The following is a 24673-nucleotide window of genomic DNA, read 5'->3' as shown; positions in this document are numbered from 1 at the left end:
CACACCTTTTTGCACATTATTTGCTGAGCTTATCCCAGAAACAAAAAGATGCCCACAAGAGCACAAAGGGATTCAGCTGGCTCACAAGTATTTGGCTGCATATTGTGATGATTTTGAACACGAAAATGCCCAAATCCCAGCCTTTCACAAGCAGATGTGAATGCTTGGAAATGCCGGAGTGCTCAGAATGGGCTCCAAAAGGGCCATGCTCAGAGGAGGTGCACAGGATAGCAGGATGCAGATTTATCCAGCAGCTTTCTCAGGAGGAAAAGGTGTTTCCTGCTGGGACATCCCACCCGATTCCCCAGCCACCATGGCTGCTCACACCTCTGGCCATGGGGCAGAAGCCTGTCCTGCCCTCGGCTGCCCAGGTCTCTCCATCCTGGAGCACATTTGGTGAAGCCCCACATGCACAGAGCTGATGGGGTCGGAGCCAAGGGGAGCTCATGCTGGTGGTGGTGTTTGATATCCCTCCCAAGAACACTGCTGGGCATGTTCCCATCAAAGCAAAATACTCTCCCAAACCAACCAAACGAAGGGAGGGCAACCAGCAGGACCGAGAAATGCCTAATCCATGCCATAGGGACTAAGAGGATTGGAAATATCTCTGCTCCTCGTATCTGAGACTCAGTTTGCTCCACACAGCAGAGCCAAGGACATTGATCCTTGCTCCAAAGAGCCTGGCTCCCACAGACACTGTGAAGACCCAAAGACAGCCCTAATCCCGCTGTGCATGAGCAGAGCCCAGCACAGGGGACAGCCACGTCAGGGGGACTGGGTGCCTCATTAGTGTAACAAGTCAGCAGGAACTCTCACTCGATGCCATTCCAGTGCTGCCAGCCAGCCTGGCTGCACAGCCTCCCCTCCCACCTCCTGACATAACGCTCTACCTCACATGTACGGACTTCATATGCTCCCACTGCACATCATACAGCACTGCAGGGGCATGACACCCTGCAAGAACAGCTCTCCAGCTGCTCCAGATGTGCCCTCCTATGACCACCCAGCCAAGAGCTCAGAAGCAGAATCAGAGGTGCAAGAACTTGTTCATCTGGAAGCCAGCTCAGAAAATTTTGGGGACACACCTCTGCTTTCCTCATCACAGACCCACCTGTTTGTTGATAGAGATCACACCCAGGTGGGCTGATCTGCCGCTGCTCACAGGATCCTTTGGGGTGGAAAAGACCTCTGAGGTCAAATGAAAGGTCACAGCTCCCATGGGGAGCAGAATCTGTCAGCTCTGGGGGATGTGCCCAGCTCCACAGTAGCCAACAAGCACCTTTCAGCAAGAGGACAGTTTCCCTGGAGATCCTGAAAGCACAAAGCAGGAACTGGGCCACGCCATAGAACCAGTCTACAGCTGGTAAGGTAACCCCCCCTCCTCCTTCTCCAGGTCCCTGAGATCCATCTCCACTCCTGACATATGAGGATTTATCAGCAGATGTGCTGCTACCGCATATTGATTTCTACAAAAAGGCACATCAAACTACTTCAGTTGGATATTCAAAGTTGTTTTTTTAAAAAAAAAAACACATCAGCTGTCAAGGTAAAATCACTTAATTACACCTGTCAGGTGTTTCACAGGCTAATGTGATAATAATAGCAATATTCAGTATCAGAGAGCAAGGCTTTGAGCCTTCTGAGAAATTCATCTGACACTCAACTGCACGTACCCGACTTTCCAAATTACTCAAAGCCACTGAATGTTGCTGGGACCCATTTTTCAGGGACACACATGCCAGGAATCACCAAGCAGAGCCTGAGGAGAGCCAGCCTCACCCCCAGCAGCATCAGCTGAGCTCTGCTCATTCCCACTCCTGAATATTCATTGTGCCCAAATGCAATATATCCTGAATGTTAAACAAGAGCTACTCAGGGCAGGAATATCAATCCCTCGGCAAAGCTGCTGGTTGTTTGGGGAATGGAGGGCTGCCAGCTGTGGGGAGAGGGACAGCACTGCTGCTCCTCCACCTCCCAGGGAGGTGGTGCAGGGGGAGGAGGGCTGGCAGCCTCGCAGCAGCCATCCTGCATGCAGCCCGGGAGATGCAAGGGCACACAGCCCCCTCCACCCAACCCTGCAGCCCAGTGCTGCTCCCGGGCCAGCACTGCTGCCCAGCCTTCAAGCAGGGCTCTCCAAAACTGCTGGCTATGCATTGTTTTAAAGCAAAAATAGACTTTGCTTCCCCCAAATGAGGTGTTCACAGGGTGGCACCTTCCAACGTAAGCAGCTCGAGGCCCCTTGTCCCATCCCACTGAGCTGTGCCCAGCACAGCCTGCCTTCAGGCAGGGCTGGTCACTGACATGGCTGAAGTGCCAGGAGCAGAAAGAGGGAGTAAAACCCAAATAAAATAGAAAATGCAGCAGCTGTGAGCTCTGCAGAAATGCAGCCATTGGATGGGGAAGGATGGAGACTCACACCCTCCACAGCCCCTCCGTGCAAGAGGGTTGCCTGAAAGGGAGCCCTTTCTGAACAGCTCAACAGCCCACAGAAGGGAAAAGCAGACAGGTAACCACACCCTGCTGCAGAAACACAGGGACTTTGATCAAAGAAGGTGACACCTGTTATTTAAAAAGAACCACATCTGCAAACCATCTTTCCCCCTCCAGAGAGCTTGGACTCCAGTTCTGGGCTGCCATCTCCCAGGATACAAAGGCTAGAGATGAATCCTCCAGCCTCATCCCAAACACAGTGTCACCAAGGGATTTTCACACAGTTTTAGGCTTTCATTTTCCAACTCAAGCTGCTCTTGAGATAGCAACGTTGAAATCATCTTGGATGTGAATGTAGATTTGGAAAAAGTGAGAGATTAATCGAATCAAAGCACTTTGCAGCTCTGCTATCTCAATATCCATAACAGCTTAGTTATTAATAAGGTAAAAAAGGAAAACCTTCCCTAAAAAGATTTCTGGGAAGCAAAGCAAATGAACAAAGATCCCAGCTCTCAGAGCTGGTTCCTGGCCCCTGTGACCTCCAAACAGTCAGTATTTAAGCAGGGATGAGGATGATCTTCTGGGTGTTCAGTGTCAGCTGAGCACTTGCTGCTCTGCCCCTGAGGGCAACAATGGGAATGAGAACCCTGTGGTGGGGACCGTGGTGTGTGGCACAGGTTCCCCTGCTCAGGGAGGTCACTAGATAACAAACTATCTCTGAGATAACACTAAAAACACCCAGAGCTGTTGAGAAGCTCGTGGCTGAGCTGGGGGGTCCAAAGCCCCCTTGCCCACACAGCTGAGGCTGTGGCACCTGAGGGGACACGTGTCCCTTCCTCAGGTCCCCACAGCAGTGGGGGGTTCCAGCCTCCACCACCACTGACCCGGAGTGAGCCTTGGCTGGGGCTGCATCCCCTTCTCTCCCCTTCTGGAAATAAAGCAGCCAAAGCTTCCCTGCTTCAGGGCTCAGGGGCCAAAAGCTCCGACACCACCAGAACCCTGTTCCTGCTGGGAACTGCCCCCATCTGTTCTGTGGGAGTCTCAGCAGTCACAACTGCAGCCCTTGTCCTCAGCTGACTCTTCTTGGTGTGAAGAAATAGAGATATACACACCAAAACTCCTCTGAGCCCCATGGCAGTGCAGTAAATTATAAATCAAGCAGCGATCTGTGACTCACCCTGCACTAGTGGGAACACACTCGCAGCTCCCAGGTGAACAAGTCCCATGGGGAAGCGTGATGGAGGATTTTCCTCAATTTTCTACCCTACCACGCTCCTAAAAGCCTTGGAATTACTACCAGTTCTCTGCACAATTTGTCAGCACAGGGAGGCTTTGTTAATCCCGGTCTCACTCCCACAGCCCCATGGGAGGCAGTGCTGTTCTGACAGGTAACAGAGGATGGGTTTTCCACCTGGCTCATGGCTCTTTCTCCAGCAGAGAGCAGATGTGTTACAAAACACCACACTTCTCTTTCTTTTGCATATTTCCAGCCTGTCACTCTACAAAAGACTCAGCACCAGCAAAGGAAAAGCCTCCTCGGAGCTGGTCCTTCTCTGGCTCTTTAAAGGGAGCAGAGCTCACAGAACAGCCACCGACAGTGGCCAGTAATTAAGGCAAAATCCTTTCTTCAAGTACTCCTTCCACCAGAAATCATGGATGGAGGAGCCAGCTGGAGCTCTGCACACAGAGCTGCTCTTGCTGTGTCCCCCAGTGTGACCCTGCCCCAGCGCCGCAGCGCGGGCAGGACCCAGGCAGGCACTGCAGACAGGATGCCAATGACAAACTTCAAGCAATCTGAATTTATAATTGGCTGAGATTTTACCAGGCAGATAATGCACTGCTGTCCTGGGCACTCGCTGTATCTAGGTCAGGCCATTCGTTTTGCTCTTAATCCACACACAGTTTTAATTTCATCTTTAATGTCGACTTCCAGCCAGTGCTCAACATCTCGACCTCTCCTACACCCACCAAAAGGGAAAACAAGCACCACCATCCTGGTGTTTGCTCCCAGGCATGCTCACACAGCGGGAGCATCAGCACTGCGGGCTGGAATGGGGAATCAGAGAACCATGGAATGGTATCTGCAGCTGATAACCCTTGACATGAACCTTCCCAGGGAAACAATGTCACCGCATCCATGCCTGGCACCCCAGCTTCAGAAAGCTCCTGGACATGATCCAGCACTCCATCCTCTGCCCCATCCTGCCTGGCATCCGTGTGATCCCTGCTCAAATCCCGAAAACTGCTCACACCGGCTGGAATCGTAATTTATGACATAAACAAATGGAGTTGAAGATGCACAAAATAAACCCATCATGTGCATTAAAGGGATTAAAGATGGTTCCTAAAGCATCTGGAGGTGTATAATACAGTATGGATGGATCATTACAGAGCATCCATAGGGAAGTCAGGCTGCTGGCACACACTGGAGACTTCAGTTGTAAAACCAGCTTGGAAGACAGGGGAGCACTGGGAGAAGGTTTCTCACTTACACATACTAGTCCAGTTTCAGGCACTCAGCTCTTCTAAAGAGACAAAAAAAATTCCCCACCAACAATTTCTGTGGAAAGCACAGCCCTTCTGACAACAGGAAGTTACTCACTTCAAAAATCCAATTTTTCATCAAAAAAATCTAACATGAAAGGCGTTCCCAGCTCACTCAGGATGCGGGATCAAAGCCAGGGATTAAGTGCATCTGCTCACTGCTGGCTGCCCGAGAGCATTGCAGAGCTCTGGGAGCAGCCACCGAGCTCACCAGTGACGACCTGAGGAGAGGACAGAGGGGCAGAGCCCTGCCATGGGCACGGGACATGGGGCAGGCCCATGGGAGGCAGCAGCTGCTCCACTGGCCACAGATTCCCAGGCAGCAGCATCCTATCAGCCCATATTTAAGGATTTCAAGCATTTCAGGTACTTGCAAGGATTTTCATTGCTGCCAAGGAGCACACAGTGGTCGGAGCTTGGACCGAGGCCATGTAAGGAGGTGGCACAAGATGCCAAAACAAATACTGGCTCTGTTGGTGAAGCCTGGCATTGATCCTGAGCAATCTCTGCAGTGGAAGCAAAGTGTCAGGAAAGAGACACCCAAAACCAGCCCTACCAATGCACAGCCACAGGCAGGGATATGCTGGAGGATGAAGAAGAAGGACACACATTGAAGTCCTCTCCAGGTAGCTGTGGCCACCCTCACCCCTGCTCCCTCAGCAGCTTCAGCCCTGCAGAGACTGAGGAGCTGGGCAGGATGAATGGCACAGGAAAAATTATTTCAGCAGAGGAGAGCTTCCATCCATGGCTAAAATCACTTCACTCTTATTTAAAAGGAAAAAGAATAGTGCTCTGGCAACCTGCTAGGATTCCTCTAAAGGATTTGCCTGGCTGGCACGGGCTGGATCAGGGAGGAATATTCCAGGGTTTTAATTTCTCTGCCCAGGCTTTATTGCATGCAAACATACATGGTCACTGCTTTCGAAGGTTTCCAGTTTGCTAATTGAGACATTTCCTCATGGAAAAAGAATGTCCTGGACTATGGACAGGGCTGCTGGCGCAGCTCTGCACACCGGGGAAGCTTAGGTGAGAATGATGAGATGGGAGACGGGCAGGCAAAGCGAGCCTCCCCAGGCCCCACTTGGCAGCACTAACCCAAAGCCAAACCTGGTGGCTGGAATATGAGGAAGAAACACCCAGGACATTCCCATCCCATTCCTCACGCCATCAGGGGTGTTTAATCACAGCACTGGGCACCTCGCAGCAAGTTCAGGAGAGTCTGGAGACAGGGAGGTGGGAAACCAGCCCAAGAAACTAGACATCTAGGAAAATTTCTTTCCAGGCACCAGTTTGTTTAAAAACAAGGAGGAAAAAATAATATGGTCTGTGAAAAAACAACCCAAGTGTTCTGTGTTTTTGCTGGAGAATTGAAGTATTCCTTCTGCCCTCAAAATACATGAGAGTAGAGAGAGTGATTTTGTTCTGAACATGAACAGGTCAAAGATCCCAGAAAAGCACTTTTGGGGCAGAATGAGCCTGGAACATGAAGGGAGAAAGGCCAGAGGAAGCAGCAGCTGAGAAAGGCATGAGCAGGGTTCTAATGGGAACATGACTGCTGCCACAGTCACGCCTCACCAGCATGACCTCAGATGGGAGTTGTAGGTTTTTTTAATTAAAAAAAAAAAAGGAATGAAAAGTGTTTTACAGGCTTATTCAAAATGCATGGGGGGCAGAGGGGGATTTCAAACTTCATACAGGGCAAACATCATCCACGCAGGTTCACATCACATTCACTGCAACCCCAGCTCCCACATAAAGACTGAGCTTCAGAGCGCTCTGGAGGAATCCTGCATCCTTACCTTCAGCTTCTCGAAGCGATCGCTGAGCGATGCCACTTGGTGGTCCCGGTGGCGGCCCACCAGCTTACATAAGGCACAGATGAGCTGGTCATCAGCGACACAGTACATGTTCACCTTCTCGTTCTCGTGCTCCAGGCACGTCAGTCCGCGGAAGTGCGCGTCGGGCACGGGCTCCACCAGCCGGTGGCTGGTGAAGGGCTTCTTGTTGGGGTGGGTGGCCCGCAGGCAGCGGTCGCAGTAGGACACCTCGCAGGTGATGCAGGTCTTGACGGCGTCGCGGGGCGGATCCTGCTCGCAGAACTGGCAGGCGATCCTCTCGCCGGCCACGGACATGGTAGGGCTGTTGCGATAGGTCCTCTCGCGGCGGCTCTCGCTGGGGGAGTTGGGGCCGCTCAGGGACGCCTTCTGGAAGCGGTCGATGATGTTCTGCAGGGTCACATTCCTCTTGAGGCCCTCCAGGCCCCGGTGGTTGAGGGAGATGACATAGCGGCAGGTCGGGCACTGGAAGGCGGTGATGGGCTCGATGGACTCGCTGGAGGAGCAGCTGGACACCAGAATGCGGTGGGCACAGCTGAAGCAGAGGCTGTGGGCACAGGGCAGCAGGAGGGGGTCCTCGAATAACTCCAGACAGATTGGGCAGGTCAATTCTGACTCCAGTGTTTCCATCTTTAGTTAACGCAATCCTGATTCAGCATCAAAAACCAGGGAAGGTGGCCAGGAACCTGCAAGGAAGGAGAGCAGAGATGTGAGACTACAGGTGCACTCCTGGGCTGCTCCTCTCCTCCAGCAGCAGGTACCTGGGCAGTTGGACACGTCAGCCCCACAACACCCTGACACCCTCCGCATTCTGACGCTGTCAACTCCAGCCCTGCCAGGCTGGAGCCATCTCACCCCACATGGAGCAGAGCCTGCAGCCGCAGCGGGACAGGAGACGAATGCAGGGGATGGGAGAGGAGGAGCAGCAGCTCCTCTCACACCTTCCAGCCCAGCCAGGGCAGGACCTGGACCATAAGGCTGGAGACAAAACCAGGAGAAACCTGGTTTTTTCGTGTTTGTGTTGGTATGTGCTGCCAAGACTGGGGCGTGGCCGTGCTGGCGTTCCACGCAGAAGCACTGCTCTGCATGGCACAGATAAACCTCTTAACATCCCCTCCAGCAGCTCCAGGCCTGCTTCTGGTGAAGGAGAAAAGGCAAATCAAGTCGTGGAAACTCTGAGCAGAGCAGGTTGGGAGCTCTTAACATCCCATCCTGCTCCCTGCTTTTCCTGGCCATTGGTTTTTGGAGGAGGGTGTGGAGGGCATAGCAGCAAAATTATAGTTGGAAAACTTCCACTACTGGCTGTCCTCTGCTGCACTCCACAACAGCCAGGGATACCTAAATCAACTCCAGCTGGAGGCAAACAAGCTGTATTTTTAGCTCCCTTCCCTTGCACGAGGCTGGAAAACAGCTCCCAGCAGGCACCTCAACCTGCTGCTCCCAACTCTGGTTTGCAGAGCACCAGGAGCTGCACCCCAAGTGCTACCCAGCCTCTGCCAGCATCCCAGCACGTTCCCAATCAGCCATGTAGTGACACAGAACCAGATGCAGCCTCTCCTTTCTCACCCACCACCCAGTGCACAAGTGGCACCTCCTGGTTTCCTCAGCCACAGCAAGGCAGGCTCTGAGTGATGCCCACTGTGGTGTCCCTCATCGTGGATGTGAGGAGAGCCCTGTTCAGTCACAGCCACAGGGACCCCTCACCCTGGCACTGCTGCAGGAACTGACCCTGTGGGAAGCAACGTGGTGCCCAGCCCAGCCCTGTTTTCCCCCCTGGAACATCCTTGTGTAGTGCACAGGCTCTGCTTGGGGAGAAGAGGAAAAACACTTCTCTGTGAGGGTGGCAAGGCCCTGGCACGGGTTGCCCAGAGAAGCTGTGGCTGCCCCTGGATCCCTGGAAGTGTTCTAGGTCAGGTTGGAGGGCGCTTGAAGCAACCTGACATAGCAGAAAGCGTCCCTGCCATGGCAGGGGATTGGAATTGGACGAGCTTTAAGGTCCCTCCAAGCCAAACCAGTCTGGGACTCTGTGAAAAAGGGCTGTAACCAAAGTGTAGGGGGATGACCCAGCAGCAGGAGAGGGTCTGGCTGCTGGAAGCCCCAGGCTGCTGTTAGCACCTGCAAATGGCAAATAGCACAGGTGCCACACTGGGACATGCCCACCCCCATGCTACCATACACATCAGTTCCATCACCCCCACCCCAGTGCAGCACCTCTTCCCCATTGCCTGAAACAGCCTACGCAAATGCCTGGAGGAAACCCTGAGCTCTTCCCTGCACCAGCTCAAGGGGCTTACAAAATAAAACCATTGGATATTTTGATACGTTCATGCTGAAGCAGCTCTTGCTGGCCAAATGCAGCCTTGCGCACACACACACACACACACACACACACACACACACATTTAAAATTATTCTTCTTTTCCCCAAGAGAGACAGCGGGGAAGTTGCTGGATCCAAACAGGCAGAGGAGCACGAGGGCTCCCAGCAGCTTCCTCTGCACAGCTCACAGAGGGGTTCTGAAGGCTCGGAGCTGCCGCAGCCATGGGAAAGCAGCAGGGAGGAAGCGCTCCTGGCCCTGTGCCTGCTGGCTCTTTGGGCTGCCCTGGATCCAGTGGGCTCCCCAGGCTGCAGGGCTGGCAGGACGAGGGGTCCCAGTACACTCCCAGGGCTCTGGGCACCTCCTGGCACTTGGGCTGGCAAGCCTGCCACGGCAGGAGTGGTCCCTCCTGTGCCAGAGCTGGGGGCGCAGCGGCTGCCTGGCCCTAAGAGCCCCAGACCCTGCTGTGCACAGCCCCTCCCGCCTTCCCACATCACTCATGGGCTCTCTCCAGTCAGCAGGCACAAAGACAAAAAAAAAAAAAAAAAGGACAAGAACAGGATTAGTTTCATAGCCTGACTGAGACTGGGAAAAGAATTTAAGAATCAGGATTGGCGTGAGAGGCTCCCAACACCTCGCCAGAGCCAGCTGTCCCAGGGAGCAGCATCTCACACTCCCACATCCGACTTCAGGCTTCACATGCAGCTCCACTGCTATCCAAGGGAAAACAATGCAAAAAGTTTAAACAGCCTTTGGTTCTGTTACTGAGGGACATCTGTACATTAATCTTGTTTTCCTTGCTGGGACATATGCATTTCCTTTTACCTGTGACATATGCAAGAGGAGCCTCAGGCTGGGACAGGAGCAGGAGCCCTCTCGGAGGAGTGGAGGAGGCCCAGGAGCCTGCTCAAAGGCAGAACAGCAGCAGAGACAGGAGCCTGCCCGGAGCTGCAGGAACCCTGCTGGAGGTGCGGGAGCCCCCTCGGAGGAGGGAGGGGAGCCCTGCTCCAAGATGCTGCACCTGGCAAAGCAGCCATGCTGCCATCAGAGCCTTTCATGCCTCTCACTTTGATGTTCTCTTTGATGTCCAGGACTGACACAGCTCAAGGAATAGTTGATTAGATTAAAATCTGCTTTCTTTAGAGTCATTAACTCCCTAAATATAAAAGTTATAAAATACTAACACTGTGTAAGACAGCCCCATGTCCCTTGTGCCCAAGAGTCAGTGTTCCTGTCCATGCTGGCCTGTAATGACAACATGCAGCAGCAGCAGGTTAACAACACATGGCATCCAACCACACATTTTTTGGTGTTGATCTGAGCTTTGCCCAAAACCGAGGGAAAAGGGGGAGGGGGTGGGAAATCAATGACTAACAGAAGAGATAGGGAAGGGCAGCAAACCCCAGGGTGGGCAGAGCTGAGGATAATCCAGGGCCAGTGCAGAGACAGTGCCTGGTCCTCTGGGACACAGTGACTGCTGCTTTTATTTCCATCCCAGATGGTCTCCAAGCCCTGTGTGCCAGCCTGGAGCAGCAGGAGTGTGGTATGGATGCACGGGTTACCCTTGGCAAGTTACACCAAGGGTTCTTGGATACAAAGGTTCCCCCACCTCTTCTCCCACATTATTTTCACAATATAAAAGCATTTCATCACTGCCTCAAGCTCATGGGTTTGTCAGGAGAGATGCAGAGGTTTGGCAACAAGGGAAGAAGGAAGAAGAGACATGGAAGGAAGGATGCTGCCCACATCACCCCATCCATACCTGGGAGGGGGACATCCTGGTGTACATCACCTGAGGCCACAGGCAGCCAACCCAAAATCCACATTTTCCCCTCGAGCAGCATCCAGACCTCATTTTTACCCATGTTTTCCAAGTCCACATAAAATTCCCTCTGGTCTCCCCCAGCACCAACTCTGGGCAGAATTTGGCCAGCCTTCAGAGTCTCACATCAGGATATCCAGACATGTTCAGACAAATGTTAATTCTGCAGGTTAGTATTTTCCACAACAAATATGATTATTTATTTCCCCTTCCCCTTTTTATCCCTCTTTTTTAACTTCCCCTCCCCCTCAAAAAAGCTCCAGCCGAGATTGCTCAGCCCCTTCCAAGAATGAGGCTTTAGAAGAGCTATGCTGCTCCACCCGTGCATTAACGAAAAAAGTAATAAAATATGGCAACCCTTTCCTTAATTGGCACAGTGACAGCAGGATACAAAATCTGGGCAGCAGTTGTCTCCATCCTTTTTGTTGTCCTCGGGAAAATGAGTTCAAAACTGGATCAGTGTTGAGGGGAGGACAAAACAGCCCGTGCAGCAGGCACATCTCGTCTCTCTCACTCCTGAGGAGCCCAGCGCAGCCCCCACGGCAGCAGGGACCCGTTCTGCAACTCCAGGGACAGAGGTCCCCCCTCCATTTCCCTGGAGGGGAATGACCCTGCACTCCTGCCAGCTCAGCCTTCCCAACCAACTTGCCTGAATCTGCCCTTGGGATGGGCCTGTCCAGGAGAAACAGGGTCCTAGGAGGGAACACAGCCCCAGCTACGTAATCAGCAACAGCTTCTGACCTAAGGAAGGCACCCCAGGGAGAGGGGAGGCTTTTAGGCCCCTCCAGCCAATTCATATCCACCGTTATTTACTTTTTCTGTGCTTTATTTCCATCAGCTGTGCATATTTAACACCAAATTTGAAGCTCAAAGCTGCAGCCAGCACAGAGCATCCCTCAGCCAGGCCAGCACTGAGCACCCCTTGGCCACATCATCGCCTCTACTCCTCCTTCCCAGAACACCTGAACACATCAAACAGAACTTGGCCTTTCCTCCCACCACTCACACCATAATAATGCCACAGATTTGTCTGAGGCTTACTGAAAATCCCAATGATCCATCTCCCAGCTGCCCTCCCCAATCACTTTATTGCCATACTAGAAAAAGAACACCGCCTGCTGCTGTTAAACTCGATTCCCCCTATAAAAGCCTGTGTTGCTGTCCCTAATCCATCAAACTGAAACAGCATTTCCATACCAGCTTTAATTGTTTTCCCAGCCAATTTGCTTGTTGCTAAAGCAAGGTTGCTCCACAGAATTTCCACTGCTCTCCCTGCATCTCTTAAATGAAGGACAGAGCCGGGAAGCAGGGTTTCCATGCAGCAGTTCACTTCAATGACAGACCCCTGTCTGCTGGCAGTTCAGTTGCTTCATTCTTAAACCCTCCAGAAGAGCCACCAGAGCCCAGCAGGCACTGGCCATTTGTGCTCTTTAACTCCTCCATTTGCACAGCACCTTATTCCCTCTGGGAATTTCACCTTCATCACTGCCTTCACAGATGGGATGAGACCATTTTGCTCCATCACAAAATCCCCTTACTCCTGAATGTCTCCTGTCAGGCTCCAAGGCTGGGAAGGGCTGTCTTGGGTTTCCTGCACGGGACAAGGATGCTCCAGCTAAAGCCTACAAGGTCTCCACCTCACTAACCTCCATGATGTCAGAGGGGCAAGCACCAAACAAAGATCCTTTGTTTGATCTCCAGTGATATCCTGGTACAAGGGAAAATCATGCCTCTTTTCTACAAACAGTGTCCAGGAAGGTGACAGCTCCTGGAGTGCTCACACAGGATCTCAGCACAGCATGTGTCCAACCAAGGGCTCCCAGGGGATGCGGCATTTTGGAGCCCTTGAGCCGCAGGGTGGATCAGGAAGGGATTCCCTGCAGTTTGCTCCCCAACTCCTGCAGCCATATAGCAGGAATCATGCCACATGGATTCCTCATCAGCTGGAGGGGGTTGAAGACATCCCAGGCAGCAATGGCACACACTGTTCTCTGGGATACTGTGGGGCAATTCCCACTGACACCGTGTGGGAACCTTCCCCTGCCATCTTCATCAGTGGCCTGGGGGTTGACAGGACACAAAAGGCCCAGGGCACCTCTCCACCCTCTCTGCTGTGGCAGGTGCCTGGAGCACAGCACAATTGCTTCCGATTCCTGGGGAAGACAGCAGCTCCCCAGGGTCCCCAGCACTTCCCTCCCTAACCCATGAAACCTGGGGCTGCACCAGCCAGTCTCAGGCTCTGGCAGGTCACAGCCCATGGCAACCCTCTATCCCACATACTGCATATGTTCACCTGTCTGTCCGTCCATCCGTCCATCCATCACCCCTGCAATGAAACCCACAGTCCCTGCCTCTCTGCCAGCATCTGCGCCCACAGCTCAGGGGCTGAAACCTCAGCTGAAGCCAGGGGGTCACAGTGACACCGAGGGCTGGGAGGGAGGGGCCGTGGCACTGCCAGGGCCAGCTGCAGGTGCGTGGCTTTAGCAGGAGCAGAGCCACCTTCCCAAGGCCATCACAGAAGTGAGTGACCCCCTTGCAGCCTGACCCTTGAGAAAAGCAGCTGGGGACTGGGCATGCCACCAAAGTGGCACATCCAGCACTCACACAGCCCTGGCAGCCCTGCCACCCCCCGCAAATCGTCCCTCCCCTCCTGCCAGAGGACTCCACTGCTCCAGGTCCCACCACCCCCTCCCCTCCCTTACCTCTCCTGCAGCTCTGTGCTCTCCTGCCACCCTGCTCTGCCAGCCTCTCCAGCTGATGCTGTATGGCAGGCGAGCAGACCCAGCACTCATGTCTGCACCAGCAGCGCCTGAAAACAGCCCCACTCCCAGCTGGCTCCTGCCAGACCACACATGGCAGCAGCCTTTTGAGCTGAGCCTTTCTCCAGGCGCACCCTGTGGCTCCGCATCCTTCCCCTCTTCCTCAGCCACCGCCTGCAATGCGGCTCCAGCCCAGCCTCATCCCTACCACAGCCACCAGCCCCCGGCCCAGCAAGGATGAGGGAGGGCATGGCTGCAGTGGCAGCTGCTGCTCTGGAATAACCTTTGGGCTCCAGAGCAAGTCATGGCCCTTATCCCCCAGAAGGATGCTGCAGAGAGGCACAGAGGTCTGCCTCGCTGAGGAGTGCGCTGCAAGGCAAACCCCTCAGTCTCTCCAGAGGCTGGAGCAGCAGCAGCCAGCTCCTGTGCTGTACTAGGGGACTGGCATCCTTCAGGGTCTGCACCCCACAAGGCACACCAGGGTTATCCCCACTCCAGTGCTTCCCAGAGGACACCAAGCGCAGGACACTCACACGACTCACTCACAGAAGAGTGGAGTTCAAAGAGGTGCAGAGACATGACCACAGTGAAGGCAAGGTTGGGCTCATGGCAAAGCCCACCATGGGGAACATCCAGGAAACACAAATCCAGACCTGGGAATGTACCGGTGCTGCTGCCACACGAGTGTGACCACAGTGAGGGGCCAGTGCACCCCAGCAAGGAGCTGGCCCTGCAGCAGTGCTCCCCAGGGCCCCTCCTGCCGTGCAAAAGTCAAAGCTCTGCTGCAGGGATGTTTTCGGGGGGATGGAATAACAACAGATCCCCAGCCAAAGAAGGGGCATTCCCCCTGCACAGCACAGTCCCACCTCAGCAGAGGCACAGAGCCCAAGAGGGGCATCCCACCTTGGTGCCCCCAGCCTGCTCTGGGCATTGCCCCTCTGCACCCCCTGACTCATGCTGGGAAGGGAGAAAAAGCCAAGGGAGCAAGTCGGGCTCCAGAGGGGACAGGAGCTGCTGTCTGAGCCAAAGGCTCTGTCACCTCCCTGCTTGCCCAGGGTTGCCGTGTGTGCTGATGGAGCTCCGTGGAGCTCCGAGGAGCACATGTAACCCCGGCACCACGCCAGCCGCCAGCGCACGGGAACGCACGCTGCCCATGCCATCGCTTCAGTCCCACTTTGCTGCTCAGGGGGCAGCAGGAAAGCAGCAGTTCCGACCCCCTGGCAGATCCCGGCCTCACTGCATGGGGGCTGTGCGGTCAGCCCCGAGCCTTGTCGCTGTCCCGACCCAGCGCCCTCTCCAACCTCCCCGCCCCAAAGCGACAGTGCACTTCCCAGAGATACCGCAGGGCCGGGAAATCCCAGGGCCATTGTGCTGCTCCGTGCAGGGTTAAATATATCTGCACAGCTCCTTGGGCTGCATTCCTGGGAGGCTGAAAGGATAAACAACACTTCCTGCAGGAACTGGAGACAATGGGGGGATAATTAGTGCTAATGCCCAGTGCAGAAACAAAGCAGGTAGCAGATATTTTGGACTTTTCCACCCTCCTCCTTCCCTCTGCCCCCCCCCCCCCGCTCCCCCCACAATGCTTAGAAAGTGGCACTTTGACTGGCATAACTGGGCTCCCGGGCCAGCTAAAAAAGCTCAATGATTTAAAAGGAGGAAAGCTGCCGCCGTCGAGGGCTCAGCCTGGGGCTTCACCATTCCAGGCTTCCAGGCGCAGAGGACAAGAGACACGCTTCTGCCAGAGCCAGCCCAGCTCGAGCCGGGCCCATCCACTGAGGGTCCCAGCAGAGGAGGTGTGGAGGTGCAGCTCGCACCCCAGCCCCGCTTCCAGCAGGGCACAGCTCCGGGTCAGCCACGAGCGAACGGCAGGGAGAGCTCCCACCGCTGCGGGAAGGGACCCACGGCACCGCCAGCCTCCCTCCGCAGCCAGCCAGAGACCTGCTCTTGCAACGTCACCTCCTCTTCATTGCAGCCAAGGCCCAGCTAGGCCTTGTTTTCAAACTACAGCACTTTTTAAGCCTTTTTCCTACCCCGGTCCCGTGGGAGTGCTCCGTAGACCAGCCACATCTCCCAGTGCCCCTCCCGTGCTGCGGAATGACAGCGCGGCCCAGCGCTCCCCGGACACTTTTCCAGCGCATTACACAGGTCATTTAAAGCCTTTCAAGACAAAATGCTCCCACGCCCTGAGGTGACTCAAAGCCATTAGCATCTCTTTGGGGAGGCCTCTCCACTGCTGCACAGAAGCACTTTTACCCGTCATCTCAAAATAAAATACACTTATAAACAAAAAAAGCACCAATTCCCCTTGGCTCAGCCTCCCCCTGCAATATCCCCTATCAAGGGGCTGGATCTCTAGAGAGAGGAGGATGAGGCTCCAGCACACAGAACGGACAGCTATGGCAGAGCCACTGGCTGTCCCCATGTCCCGTGGTCTGCTCTGAATGTCACAGTGGTGCTCTTCACACTTTATGAAGCACATCAAAGGATGCTCCGCCAGCAATACCTCACTGCATCTTCTGGGACCAGCCCCAAGCTCACTCCCCCAGCCACCCAGGAGGGGTTTCCTGAGCCAAGGACACCAGCACAGCCATGCCACTGCAGGACTTGGATTCCCATGGCTCGTGCCAGGCTGGGGACTAACTGCTGAAGGCAGGCACGGAGCTCACAGAGCCAGGGGAGAACCATGCAGCTCACCCCGTCACCCCTTGGATCAGCCTGTGGCAATGGACCAGGGAACAACCCTGAACCCAGCACAGGCTGCATCCCAGAGCACACTAAACAAAAGTCCACCATCCCCACCCAGCTGGGTGGAGGACTTGGACTAGGCTGGTTGCCTCCACCACACTGCATCTCTCCAAAGGTCTCCTCCCTGCTCTGAGGGGCAGCCAAGGTAATTTTGGCAGCATGCAGGAGCTGTGGATGTGCCCGCCATCCCTTTCAGCTCTGCTCAGCTGCAGTTCAGGACATGAAGCAGCTAACTACAAAGGTAATTTCCTCCTGCCATCCCCGCTCCCTCCCTGTGGGCTGCCAGAGGGAGGCAGAGGCTTCTGGCAACAAGAGGCAGGGCACAGAAAATACCTGCTCTCACACACTGATAAGTTCTTTAATGATCTGAAAGGAACCCAAAACGTTCCGAATTTTGCATTTGTCATGATCACAGACGATTCCAGAGCCTCCCTGGGGGTTTGACACACCAAGGTGCCTCCAAGAGCACCTGACACTCCTGATTCCCCGTGGGAAACGGCTGCTGCTCCACAGACAGGCAAAGCACACACCTCCTGAGGAATGACAAGTGGACACAAATTCCTGTGGTGCTGGAGAGAGCACAGCACTCTGCAGGGTCACTCCAGGACTGACCACAATGGTGGCCAGAGGCTTGGGAAAGTACTGATGGGAGCAAAAGAATTAAAAAAAAATCCACCTTTAAAAAAATAATAGCGTTATATGTATAGATATATATTCAGTCTGGCAGGCCCTGGTCTGCCTCATCCAAGTGCTGGAGCACTGAGCAGCACCACAGCCAGCAGTGCCAGCATCACAGTGTCACGCTGGGTCCCAGCATCAGCTGCGGGTGGCAGCCTGAGCCAGTACTGCATCCAGCCAAAACCCCAGCCTGCTCCTTAGAGAAGTGTTGAGCCAGGTCACCCTGCAGCTCAAAACCACCCCACATTCTTCCCCCCCAGGAGGCCCAGGGGGCAGTGAACGAGAGCAGCTGCCCACAGCCCCACACCCTGAGCTCAAGGGCCGGTGCTGCTGCCCCAGGCCAGCCCTGCTGGGGTTGTTGACCATCCTTGAGACCACCCTTCCCTGCCTCACTGCATTCAGTCCTGTTATACAACCAGGTTTGTGGGGTTCTTTGAGGATCATCCACAAAATGCATTTAAACTGCTCTGTGTCTCTTTGAAAAAGAAAGCTAATTTATTCCTCAGTATTGCTGCTGTGCTGTCAGAGGATGCTGCAGGCTGCACCTTGGAGTTGGCAGCTGGCACATTGTCACCTCCCCTGTGCCCCCACAGAACCCCACTCCAGCCAGGCCTCTGCCTCTTGCCTGAATGCAATTTTTCCCCTTCAGTCAACCAATTCAAAACTGGGTTTGTGTAGTAGTCAATTTCCCGCATCTGCAAAACAAGAAATAGACTGAGCAATTCATTTCTGAGACACAAATCTCAGTTATAAACAATAATGACATTCTGCAGAGGCATGGAGCCCTTTCATTTTGGAATCCCACGGAAAGTGTGTGAAGCTGGGGGATCCCTGACACAGCTGGCACATAGGCTTGCTGTATGTGTTCCTGCATGGATACAGCACGAGTCCCTTGGATCTGCCCTCAAAGTCTCAGTGAAGCAGCAAGTTTCCACTTATTGCTCACACTGGCTTTTCACAAGCCTGTGGGTTTTCCTTCTCTAGCAGCATCACCAGACTGTGAGATTTATAAAATACAGTTTTGAGACCTGAGAGCTTGCAGCATCCAACTGCAACATCTGTAAAAAAATCCCAGAAAAATCAAAAACTCCAACTCTTAAAAAAAAAAAAAAACAAAACAAAACAAACCCCACAACTCTCCTGTTTTCTCCCTCTCCTCCATTTCCCTTCAGTCACTCTACTGAGAGTAAAAAACTCGGAAGCTATTTAACCCACACAGTGACAGCAGCATCCCCATTCATTCACAGGCTGCTCTGGCTGACATTCCATTCCAGCCGGATCCCACCCGCACCCTTTTCCTGTCCGAGGGCGGAAATCCCATGGGAAATGCCCAAAAGGAAGCAAACCAGATGCCACCACCCAGTCGGGAAGAGCTGGCGGCAGCGTTGGGCTCCGGCGGCGTTGGGCTCCGGCAGCAGCTCCTCACTGGGCCCTCCCAGCCAGCCTCCCCTTCAACAATAAACAGTTTCCATCAGAATCACCACAAGCCTTTTCCACTTGGATTTAAGAGATTCCCCCAATTCAGCACAGTCCAAAATGCTCCTGGACCATGCCAGGGCAGCCTTGGCTGAGGTGGGAGCAGACACAGAACACACCGGGCTTTTCCACACACCTGGGCAAGGGGGGCCCTGATGGCACCTGCAGTGTCCCCTCCCCAGTCTTGGGCTCTGGGAACAGTCACTGGTGTAGCACCAGGGGACATCTGGGACAGCCCCTATGAGCAAACACGCACAGAAGAAAGGGACATCATTTAGGGGGAGGGAAAGGGGGACAGGGACATGATATTTAGGTTGGACATCAGGAAATGTTTTTTCACCCAGCAGGTGACTGAAAACTTGGACAGGCCCCCCAGGGAAGTGCTGATGACCCCAAGGCTGCCAGAGCTCATAAAGCACTTGGACAATGCTTTCAGGCAGCTGTTGAGATTCTTGGGTGTCTGTGGAGGGCCAGGAATTGGACTTACTGATCCTGATGGGTCTCTTCCAACTTAGCCTATTCTATGGTTCCATGAGAGGGATGACAGCAGCACTGAAACACAGGGAACTCCCCAGGCAGAGAGATATCCCCTGCCCTCCTGGCACCCAGGGCACTTCAGGTTTGTTTGCTGGGGGAGGAAGCCAAGCCCACAGTGACATGGGGATCAGTGAGCTGCATGAAGGCTGACTGGCACCACAGAGCTGAGACTGCATGAAAAGAAGATAAAAAGTGGTCCAGCCTGACTCCCCCACCAGCATCCCAGATTTTTGTCACCCAGCCCCATTCCCACACTGGAGCAGGCCTGGGGGCCAGCAACCCACTCCTGTCCTTGCTGTGTTAAAAGGCATTACTGGGGGCTGCCTTCCCCACAGCAGTGAGCTGGCAACCCCAGAAAACAAGGGCAAGGGTGTCCCCACCCTGGCCACAGGACCCACCTGGCCCCAGGGCAGGAGGCCAGAGCAAGACAGAGTGATGGACTGCCAGCGAGCACAATTGGCTGTTTCCTGAGAAAGTGCAGCACATCCAGAGGCACAAAAAGAGCAGTTCTGCCACTGGCCGTGCTCCCTGGGCCAGGGGCTGGGACAAAGACAGGGAAAGGGCAGATGCTGAAGCCCCCACATCCTGCCGATGCCGGCAGGGCCCCACCACTGGCACCCCAAAAGCTGCAGCATGCCTAGCTCTGCCCCGCATTCTCCCAAGGATGACACAGCCACAAGCTCTGGGCTCAGCACCGTGCCCTCCCTGCACCCAAGGATGAGAGGCACGTCCAGGGCCGCTGGCACGAAGGTCCAACCCAGCGTTTCCAGCACTGTGTAGGAACACACGCAGGCGCCCAGGATCCGAGGGGTGAGACGCTCCCTGCACGCCACTGGAGCCCCCCGGCCTCGCACAGCACAAGGCGCCTTTCAGAGCCACACAGACACACCATTCTCCCGCTGGTGACCTCCGTGCCCTGGCATTTTTGGGACCCAGGCTCCACAGTAGCGAGCGATGGCGTTGGAAGCAGCAGCCTGAGGCCGGTCATCAGCATGCCCACGAGGGTGCTCGCTGGTCAGAGGGGCTGCCAGGGCTGCCCGTTCACACAAGATGATTGCACTCATTAGGCTGCAACACACACTCGCTTTCCAGGCAAAGAACACTAAAAACAAGGGAAAGCAGCAACACAGGCTCCAGCCTCCCCAAGGCTTTTGTCCCTCTCCAGAAGGGAGCTCAGGGGAGCAGCCAGCCTCCCCTCACAATGAGGGGAGCACCAGCCTCAGAGGGGTTCTGAGCTGGCTAAGGTGGGTTTGTTACAGAAGGCGTTTGTAATCAGCAGCAGCAACTCCTTCCAGAGGAGCAAAATAATCACACTGCTCATCAGCTTCCTTTAATGAACCAGCTGTGCAGCCTGCAGAGACAGTTCTGGTTCCAGCATCTCTGATGGGACAGCCTTGGTCCTTCCAGTGACCAGCCTTCAGGATGCTCCAGTGCCCTAAAGCCAGGGCTTGACCCAAGAGCTAAAAGGCTCAAGGTGCCCCTCCACACTATAGAAGCCACAAGTGACAGCTCAGGAACCCACAGAGAGCCCAGGGGAGTCGCAGTGTGGGTTTGGAAACACCACTCCATCCCTAGAGGGGATGGAGCAGGAGACATAATCCTGGCTTTAAAAGTAAGTAATTCATCAATCTCACATGGTCCCAGGGCCAATCCCACTCTGCTCACAAACAGACACTGACACACATCCCTGTACCTCGGAGGCCAGCACAGCTCACCCGGTTGCATGCTTTGCAAGGCAGGGATTTATCACCCACTGCAGCTCCATTTCCTTTGCAAAGCAGCACTTCCAAACCAGGCAGGATGTGGGCTGTGCACAGGCACGGCCGCCATGGAAGGCTGCACAGGGCACAGACCCAGCTCGGATCGCAGCAGCCGGCACATCCAGGGCTCTGTAGCCACCTGCCTGAACCGAGACAGCTGCTGCTGTCGTTGGCATCAATTCATCCTTCCTGCTTGTAGTGCTATTGCACTTACTGTCTTTTCCCAGGAGCGCCTTCAGGGAACATCCCCTCGGTTCGAGGGTATTCCAGCACTGCTGCCTGGGCCAGCCTCCCTCCTTCCCTCCCTCTGTACTGTGGCCAGTTTTACTACCCCTTGGTCAGTGTGTGACCAAGCCAAGCCGCGAGTGTGCTCCTCGACGGCGAAATGCAGCAAAGACAAGCTCGGCACAGAGCCCCTGACACCCGGAGGAGTGGAGGTAGCTCTGCACAGCCCCTCCAGCACAGACCGGGGGTCACCGCCCGCTGCAGCCGGGGTACAGGAGGGAAGGGCACTGCAGAAGGGTCTAAGAGCAGCTCGAGCCTACACTCAACGTCCCCCCGGCAGGCCGGCAGGTCGGTGGCACCTCCCAGATTTGCCCGACACTGCCCGATGATGCCACCCGGGAGCCAACAGTGCCCTGTCCTCCGCCAAGCGCCGCTGCCAGCTCCCACCCGGCTGCGGCAGCTCCTCCGGCAGAGCCGGTCTCCTTGAAGCCGCCTTCCGACAACAAAAGCCGAGCCGAAACCTCCGGGCTGGCTGGGGAGACCTGGGCGGCAGCCAGGAAGGGCAGGAGCCATTAACGCCGGCGTGTCCGGACTTGAGGGAATGACGGAGCAAGCAGAGCCATCTGCCCTCGCCGGAAACTCCGCAGACCGCTGGGCAGAACGGCCCTTCACCGCACTCCAGCCCTCGCCAGCTGTGCTCTAGCCCTCGCCAGCTGTGCACACAGGGGCGATAAACCTGCGGTCGGGATGTTTTTTGAGGCAAAACAGGAAAATAAAGCGCGAGAACGAGGTGTCACTTGGGCGCGTTTTCCAGCAGCTGCACAGATCCTCGGCGCAAGCAAACACACTCCGCTGCCAGCTCAGCAGTGACACCCCAAAGTGCGGGCAGTACCCCGGAAATGTCTCCCGACCCCCGGTGCCCCGGGGGGCAGCGCTGGCAGACCTCCCACACGTGGCCGTGTCTCTCCTCTGCGGCTTCCGAAGCGCCGGTCACGGAGCCCGCTACCGATTAACTTCCATGGCCCTGGAGTTCAGCAGATTCCAGGCGCGCTGGGGGAAGGGGTGCGGGGGGGCCAGGAGGATCAGGGCAGCGCCGGCCCCGCACCGGCTCTGCGGCAGCGACGACAGCCCGGCACCACAAACCGCCGGCGAGAGGGACACGACACTCTCCACCGTAAAACCCGGGGCTTGGGGGAAGGCGGGGGCATGACGAGGTGGGCGCGGGATCCCTAAAGCCACGGGCGGGGAGCCGGGAGCCGGCGAGTTCCTATCCGCTCCGCCCGTAACGCACCGCCGCTCCCCAGCGGGACGGCTCTCGGCGAACCGGGGCTACGGGAAGGCCGCGGGAAGCGCCGGGCGGGGACAGGCCACCCGGGTCTCCCCGCCAAGCGGCGGAAGGTGCCGGAGCGGGCTGGCAGACGCACTGGGCGACGGGGAGAGGCGATTGGGAGCGGGGGGAGCCTGCAACGGCTCCCGGGAAGGGCGGCAGTCCCCCGCCCCGGCACTTGCTGCAAATCCGCGGGAAGGGCCGCGCCGGGGCCCCGACGGCCGGTTCGGTGCTTCCTCCCGCCCCGGTACCTACCAGTGGGTCGCGGCATTCCCTCCCCGACTCGGTGCCTCCTCCCGCCCCGATGCCGGTACCTACCGGCGGCCCGCGGGAGCCCCCCCCCCGGCCCGCCCCGGCGCGCCCGCCCGCCCCGGTGCCGCCGGTACGTACCGGCGGCCCGCGGGAGCCTCCCTGCCGCTGCCCGGGCATCTTGGAGGCGCGGGGACACGGCGGCGGCGGCGGCGCGCGCGGGGCGGGCGGGGCGGGGCCAGTGAGAGCGCGCGGCCCCGCCCCTCCCCCTGGCCACGCCCCCCCGCAGGTGAGGCCGCGGGAGCGCGCGCGGGCCCGGCGGCACCGCGCGGGGCGTGGGGACCGCCCCGTGGGGACCGTGCGTGCCCCCGTGGGGACCGCCCCGTGGGGACCGTGCGTGCCCCCGTGGGGACCGTGCGTGCCCCCGTGGGGACCGTGTGTGCCCCCGTGGGGACCGCCCCGTGGGGACCGTGTGTGCCTCCGTGGGGACCGTGTGTGCCCCCGTGGGGACCGCCCCGTGGGGACCGTGTGTGCCTCCGTGGGGACCGTGTGTGCCCCCGTGGGGACCGCCCCGTGGGGACCGTGCGTGCCCCCGTGGGGACCGTGTGTACCCCCGTGGGGACCGTGTGTGCCCCCGTGGGGACCGTGCGTGCCCCCGTGGGGACCGTGTGTACCCCCGTGGGGACCGTGCGTGCCCCCGTGGGGACCGTGTGTACCCCCGTGGGGACCGTGTGTGCCCCCGTGGGGACCGTGCGTGCCCCCGTGGGGACCGCCCCGTGGGGACCGTGTGTGCCCCCGTGGGGACCGTGTGTGCCCCCGTGGGGACCGCCCCGTGGGGACCGTGCGTGCCCCCGTGGGGACCGTGTGTGCCCCCGTGGGGACCGCCCCGTGGGGACCGTGCGTGCCCCCGTGGGGACCGCCCCGTGGGGACCGTGCGTGCCCCCGTGGGGACCGCCCCGTGGGGACCGTGCGTGCCCCCGTGGGGACCGCCCCGTGGGGACCGCCCCGTGGGGACCGTGCGTGCCCCCGTGGGGACCGTGTGTGCCCCCGTGGGGACCGCCCCGTGGGGACCGCCCCGTGGGGACCGTGCGTGCCCCCGTGGGGACCGTGTGTGCCCCCGTGGGGACCGCCCCGTGGGGACCGTGTGTGCCCCCGTGGGGACCGTGTGTGCCCAACTGGGGACAGTGCGTGCCCCCGTGGGGACCGTGTGTGCCCCCGTGGGGACCGTGCGTGCCCCCGTGGGGACCGCCCCGTGGGGACCGTGTGTGCCCCCGTGGGGACAGTGCGTGCCCAACTGGGGACAGTGCGTGCCCAACTGGGGACAGTGCGTGCCCCCGTGGGGACCGTGTGTGCCCCCGTGGGGACCGTGTGTGCCCAACTGGGGACAGTGCGTGCCCCCGTGGGCACCGAGCGTGCCCCCGTGGGGACCGTGTGTGCCCCCGTGAGGACCGTGCGTGCCCTGTGGGGACACTGCATGCCCCTGTGGGGTCGGGGCAGTGCGTGTTCCCTGGGCTGGGGACACTGTGTGCTCCATGGGATCGGGGACACTGTGTGTGTGCTCCCTTGGGCAGGGGACAGTGCATGTTCCCGTGGGGTGGGGGGCACTCCGTGCTCCCGTAGGGTCGGGGACGCTCTGTGTTCCTGCGGGTTTAGGGGCAGCGTGTGTCCCTGTGAAATGTGGGGAATTGTGTGTTCCCATGCGGTGGATGGCACCGTATGTCCGTGTGTTTATGGTGAGACTTGGTACCTTGACAGCCTTGGGTCTTTCAGCACATTTATTTTTTTCAAAGTGAAAAATGAATTAAATGGGGTTTTCACCACTTGGTTCAGCATCACAGGGACGTCCCACCCAGCGTTCTCCATACAGCAAACCAGCTCTGGGTGAGGCTGGATTGTTGTATGCAAAGTGCACATATATATGTATCCACAGCAATAACATCAAAGGGAAACATGGGAGGGGGAACCC

The 24673-nt window shown here is 56.8% G+C and overlaps 1 protein-coding gene across 5 annotated transcripts in view; it reads right to left on the bottom strand.

Moving 5' to 3' along the window:
- The window catches only part of MID2 (midline 2), a 60502-nt gene extending 37524 nt beyond the window's left edge, over positions 1–22978 (bottom strand). For 3 of the 5 annotated variants that reach the window (XM_068205025.1, XM_068205029.1, XM_068205028.1), the window contains exons 1-2: positions 22849–22978; positions 6774–7495 (exon numbers count right to left, since the gene is read on the bottom strand). In XM_068205025.1, the coding sequence (XP_068061126.1) occupies positions 6774–7439 (666 nt within the window). In that variant the 5' untranslated portion in view covers positions 7440–7495; positions 22849–22978. Of the gene's footprint in view, positions 1–6773; positions 7496–22713 lie in introns of all 5 variants that reach the window. The other 2 variants (XM_068205027.1, XM_068205026.1) reach the window with 2 other exon arrangements.
- Positions 22979–24673: the final 1695 nt, after the last annotated feature.

The sequence above is a fragment of the Anomalospiza imberbis genome, chromosome 14, assembly GCF_031753505.1.
Source record: "Anomalospiza imberbis isolate Cuckoo-Finch-1a 21T00152 chromosome 14, ASM3175350v1, whole genome shotgun sequence".
NCBI lineage: Eukaryota > Metazoa > Chordata > Aves > Passeriformes > Viduidae > Anomalospiza > Anomalospiza imberbis.
Note: the sequence above shows the minus strand (reverse complement) of the source record. Positions and strands in the feature narration are given on the sequence as shown.